At 36.1% G+C, this 6,000-nt stretch overlaps 1 protein-coding gene across 3 annotated transcripts in view; it reads right to left on the bottom strand.

Annotated features, from left to right (window-relative positions):
* Positions 1-4,504: 4,504 nt before the first annotated feature.
* Positions 4,505-6,000, bottom strand: part of LOC309392590 (uncharacterized protein) — a 33,016-nt gene continuing 31,520 nt past the window's right edge. For all 3 annotated transcript variants that reach the window (XM_081953996.1, XM_081953998.1, XM_081953997.1), the window contains one exon: positions 4,505-5,225. In XM_081953996.1, the coding sequence (XP_081810122.1) occupies positions 4,913-5,225 (313 nt within the window). In that variant the 3' untranslated portion in view covers positions 4,505-4,912. The remainder of the gene's footprint in view (positions 5,226-6,000) is intronic.

Genomic DNA, 6,000 nt, shown 5'->3' with positions numbered 1-6,000 from the left:
AGATGCCATGTGGTGAGATGGGTATTGGGTTAATCCTACCTTTGTTATGTAGAATAGACTGGCTCAGGCCTTAATGGCCCATTGACAAAGGTGGAGGAGGGGGCAGGAAGCTACAGGGAGCTGCTTTGTCTTTAAAAACATGTCTTTCCTTTTCTCATCCAGGGAAATATAAGGTTCTGCCTTTTCATATTTCCTAAAATATTTCATTTTTCTAGAAGAGGGAGGGATGGGTGCTAACTTCCTACACCATCAAATAACTCTGATGAAATTTTGGCCTTTTTCTTTTTGGCACTTTTTAAACTTTGCCAATAGACGTTCTCAGATAATCACAGTGATGAAGAAACAATGCCGTGCCTATATTGATGCCATCACTCAAACTCTGTCCTTTAATTCCTGAGTCCTGATGTCAGATTAGTCACCAAGATCACATGGCAATGTCATGACGTGTCTTTTGATCTCACCTTCCCTCTCCACAAAGACAAAGTTATCCACTTTCTTTTTGGATTGAAATCACATACTGCATTATGCGTTTTCTGTACTGGATATGTTTAGGCAAAAAAACCCAACCCTTTTGCTTGCAAAAGAAAATGAGATTGCTCAGTTTTACCTGTTAGGACTTCCCAGAATATTTTCTACTGTTTCAGTTCCACTGTATTTTTTTTTCCTAAGTAGAAAAATAGAAAAAAGAGCGTCCTTCTACCTTTTATATTTCCTAGGAATTCCTGGACTCTATAGATGAGGCCCAGAAACATTCATGGAAAATGGATTACTCACAAGGTTTTTCCAGCGCACTAATTTCCCTTTTAATTTAGAAGTTTCTAAATCAAAAATAAATTCAGTTATAGAATGGAAAGTGATCCCTCATACGGAAGTGTTCACAAGCAAGTTGACATCTGTGACTTGAACACATGGCACAGAGAGGATGTTATAACAAAAACAAGAGCGACTAATTTTAATTATTCAAACAGAATCAACCCAACCCTATAGCTTGATGTTGCTTCAGTGAATTATATTAATCTAGAATGTTTATTTAATCTATGCTGCAAGTTCATTTCTGTCATTTTATTTTCTCTTTTTGAAAACAACAGCTTTGGGAAAGAGCTGAATTAGATGTGTAATCTCTGATCCTGTTTATTCAGCAGTCGAGTTTATTTCTTATCTGCCTGATGACAAAGGCATGTTCACTTTTTTAATCTTTTGTTCACATGGGGCGGATCCAGGCTTCATGGAAAAGCTGTCCCAGCTTTTTGTGCATGAATAGTACTTACATAAAACATACTCACACTTTAAATTGTGCTTTGCTTACTGTCTGTGAGAATGGCTTTTAAGTGTATGAGCCAAAGAGAAGCATATATATACATATACATACATACATACATACATATATTGTGTGTGTGTGTGTGTGTGTGTGTGTGATGTCAAAGCACCTGGTATGCTCAAATATGGGAGGGAGCATATTGCTTCCCTTTATTTATTTATTTATTTATCAGCACAGATTATATATATAATCAAAATATAGATAGCCTCCTCAAATGAATATTACGGACCTCTTGACTATGTAGGATAATAATCTTCCAGGCATGTGGCAAAGCTGCTTTTCTGAATCTGAGGCAACTGGAACACAGACTTTGCTAAACAATAATGGGAGACCAGTGATGGAATAATAGAGAGATCTAGGATCAAGTCCAGCCTCAGCCAAGGAAATACAGTGGGTCCTTTTGTCTCAAACCAATTGTTTATATCGGGGAAGAATGGGTAGGGGAACATTATGCACACCCTCTGAAAATGAGCTATAAATCTAACAAATTAAGAGAGCCATTTTGGTGCAGCAGTTAAGGCTGGGGTGGAAAACAAGAGATCGTTAGTTCTAGCCTTTTCTAATGCATGAAAGCCAGCAGGATGACTTTGGGCCAGTAGTGAAATTCATTTTTTTTTAAAACTACCGGTTCTGTGGGCGTGGCAGGGGAAGGATACTGCAAAATCTCCATTCCCACCCCACTCCAGAGGAAGGATACTGCAAAATCTCCATTCCCACCCCACTCCAGAGGAAGGATATTGCAAAATCTCCATTCCCACCCCACTCTGGGGTTAGCTAGAGGTGGTATTCACTGGTTCTCCAAACTACTCAAAATTTCCGCTACAGGTTCTCCAGAACCTGCTGGATTTCACCCCTGCTTTGGGCCAGTTGCTCTAAGTTCAACTCACTCCCAAGATGTTGGAGCCTCTGATGAATGCCATGCTAATGACTTGACTAACCAGTTAAAACCATAGAAAAATGCCTCCTCTCTTTTAATGTTTAGCCTATTTTAGTGGGCAACTTATAAAGCTCTCATAATTTTAAATGCTACTTCTCTTATTTAGGATTTATGGTGAACTAAGCTCTATTAAGACAAATATTTTAGCTTTATTTGTTTTCCAAATTCTATGACATAAATCTTGGAAATATTCAGGAATAAAGAAAGCCCTAATTGAATTTTCAAGTATTTCACATTTTTCTATGTACTTTGAAATACTGGGGTAGTCAACGCAATTGTCTTCAGTTTGTGTGTCTGTAAGGAGATTCTTTATTATGGTCAATGAGCAATCTATAAAATATTTTGCATAAAGTACAGTAATATTAATTCATTAGCCAAGCACGTTACATGACAAAATTTGGCCACATTTAAAGAAATGGTCATTGAGTCTGAAAATAACCATTAAAAAAAACCCCAGTGATCAAAATGACCATGGAATTTGGTTATATGTGGAGATAAGAGCAAATATAATAAAACCGAATAAGATGTTTGATGATTTTAATGACTTCTCTGCATACATTATCTACATTTGAATGTATTTCCCCTCTAAAATAGCTGATGGGAACACACAAAACAGAGCCTCCTTAGTCTGGGGACAATAGTTTGTTTTAGATATTGTAGAAAGCAAAGACGGTTATCTGGATGGAATTATACCAGCTCCATTGCCAAGATGACAAAACATATTTTAAATTTGTCACATCAGATATTTGGAAAGGGCTCAGACCAATGCCTCTCTAAATTCTTGAGACTTGCAACGTTCTGCTATTATAACTACTCAATAAAAGTAGTTTTAGCTTTCCTGGAGAACTGATTTTTTGGTCTATTCCTCCTTGTGGGGCTAGTCTGAAAAGAAGAGCAAAGGCTACTTTGAAGTGCATCTGCAGAAAGAAACATCGATGTCCTTAAATCAATTGGTTGATTTAAACCAAACATAAACTGAAACATTGGTTGATTATAGGTAGTCCTTGACTTACAACAGTTCATTTAGTGACCATTCAAAATTACAACAGCACTGAAAAAAGGGACTTATGACGATTTTTCACTTACCTTTACAGCTTCTCCATAATCACGTGATTTACATACAAATGTTTGAAAACTGGTTCATGTTTATCACAGTTGCAGTGTCCCAAAGTCATGTGATCACCTTTTGTGACCTTCTGACAAGCAAAGTCAATGGGAAAATCAGATTTGCTTAACAACCGTGTTACTAACTTAACAACTGCAGTGATTCACTTAACAAAGGTGGCAAGAAAAGTCATAAAATGGAGCAAAACTCACTTAACAAATTTCTCACTTAGCAATATAAATTCTGGGCTCAATTGTGATCGTAAGTCTAGGACTACCTGTTCCTACTGTAAGCATTTGAATTAAAAACTTAAGTGTTCAGTTTTTTCACGCATTGTCTTGTTTCATGAGGAGACAAAATTATCAGAAAGAACCTAGGAAGTTAGACCTGCTAAGGAAAAGAACAGTTTAAACCTGATATGTGAAAATGTGTACTAAGGCCCTGAATTTGCGTGGTGATTCCAGCATTGTGACGTAGGATCACATTTGAGATGCATTATGGGACTTGAATTACAGTCCTAAATTTGAATTCTTTCCAAAGGGGCAAAATAAGAATATGGATGCAAATAAGAACTAAATAATAATTGTGCCCACCCTTGAGTTGAATGCCCTTGTAGTGCAGGGGGAATAAACAGTGCCCCTGTAGAATAATATTTGCAGAGCAGAGCTGATGCAGGTCTTTGACATTTCAAATAACATATTCCATATGCACCCTACTTGTACCTGGGGTGTGAAATATGATATTGAGATACTTTTTTTCCTAATATCCAAGAAACTAATTAATTTATCATCTCCTGAGAAAATAGAATGGCAATATGTTATTTTTACTGTGCTTAAAAACTGAAAAGTAAACTCTGAATTCAGCAATTCAGAATGTTGTAAAAGCATGCACGGGCCAGGGGTATATGGAGTGGAGTGGAGTGGAGTGGAGGAAGGAAGGAAGGAAGGAGCTGATTTCTAATGATCTGGTCCCTCAACTAAAAAGTGAAATCTTCTTGATATAATATAGGTATAATAACTGAACACAAATCTCAAGTTTATTGTCTTTTCTAGTGTGACAGTTTTTTCCGCCTGAAACAATATTTACATGCACATTTTCCAAAGGAAATATTGAAAAAACTAGATTATCAAAAGAATAAGCCACATTAACTAGAACTGATTTTTTTAATCTTTATATATTTTTCATTCCTTTCAAAGCCTACTTTATTTTTAGAGTAACATTCTATCAAAATCAGTAATCCAATTGTTTTCTTACATTTTAGCTGAAACATTTCATACATGTCAGGTTGAGCAAAGGAGGGAGAACAATTTGCAGTTATTCGTGGTTATGGTTGTTTAATCTCATGAGTGAGAACCTACTTTGATTTTACATAAAAGGCATTGTTTTCGCCAATTATTTATCATTTAAATATGAAAAAACAGAACTAGACTTGTTACAGATACTTTTTGTAAAGTTGAATGATAGTGAAGCTATCATGACAAAACTTCAGAAGTAATTTTGTCAATATACAGGAAGTTGTTTATAAAATAATGCATGCAAGTACACATCCAATTTATTTCAAAGTGTAGTGCTCTGTTGCATGTGAATAATAATGAGCTCTGTGTTCCTCTTCAGAAGCATAGTCTAAAGGCAAGCCATAATTATAATCAATTGTTACAACTGGTAATCTTTTCCCCTGGCTCATCTCTCTCTTAATTTCACACTGATATTCCCTTCCACTGCGCAATGAGATTGAACTCAGCTCCTGATGTGAAGATGAAGAGTGAAGGGCTGGGTGAGAAGAATATGGAACAAATCTAGCTTTTCCTCTTCTGTTAATTACCTCCGAAGGATGGATTTTCCTGTAATCGTCAGGGCAATCAGATCTATAACATGAGAACAATTATTAATCAAATGTTATGAGCAAAGTAATTTGTAGCAAGGAGACATACAAACATTGGTTTTACTTTATTGAAACAACAAATAGCGAATTCAAAGAAACATATCAGAATGTACATGATTTCACTGAATATTCTTTAGAGAAAGAATCTTTCAGAATAAATGTAAAAAAATGCCTTTTTTTCAAATTATACTAATTACAGGTTCTGTATGATAGTCCTTTGCCATTGGCTTTCTAATTTCAAGCTGTTTTACTGAAATATGTGATGGGACAGATGCTCAAGTATGGAAAGATTCCAATTTGCCCAGTATCCTCTCTAGAAGGATTCTTAATCTTTTTAATAACATGGGACATGCTTCATATACAGTATGTCTTGGAAAACATCCCTTAAATCTACTCACACAGAACTGTCGATTACAAGTATTCCTCAATTTTCAACCAGTTGTTTAGTGACTGTTCCAAGAGTTAGTTAGTTATGATCCGGTTCTTAAATTCTGACAGTCCCCCCCCCCCCCCCCAACTCACATAACTGTATTTGGGTGCTTGGCAACCAGCCTGCATTTATGGCCATTTGCAGCATCTCAATGTCACATGGCTGGAATTTGCAACTTTTTGCTAAAAAAAAAGTGTTTAATTCCTACTTTCAGCAAAACTGGCCCATAGTGAAAAATGGATTGACTTAATGATCCCAGATTCACATGATGATTTGCTTAGTGACCTCTGCAAAAATTGAATGGGAAGTACTAATTATGAAATGCCAA

The sequence above is a fragment of the Natrix helvetica genome (assembly GCF_964273705.1).
Source record: "Natrix helvetica genome assembly, chromosome: 5".
In the NCBI taxonomy this organism is placed as follows: domain Eukaryota; kingdom Metazoa; phylum Chordata; class Lepidosauria; order Squamata; family Natricidae; genus Natrix; species Natrix helvetica.
This window is presented reverse-complemented; position numbering and strand designations above follow the sequence as displayed.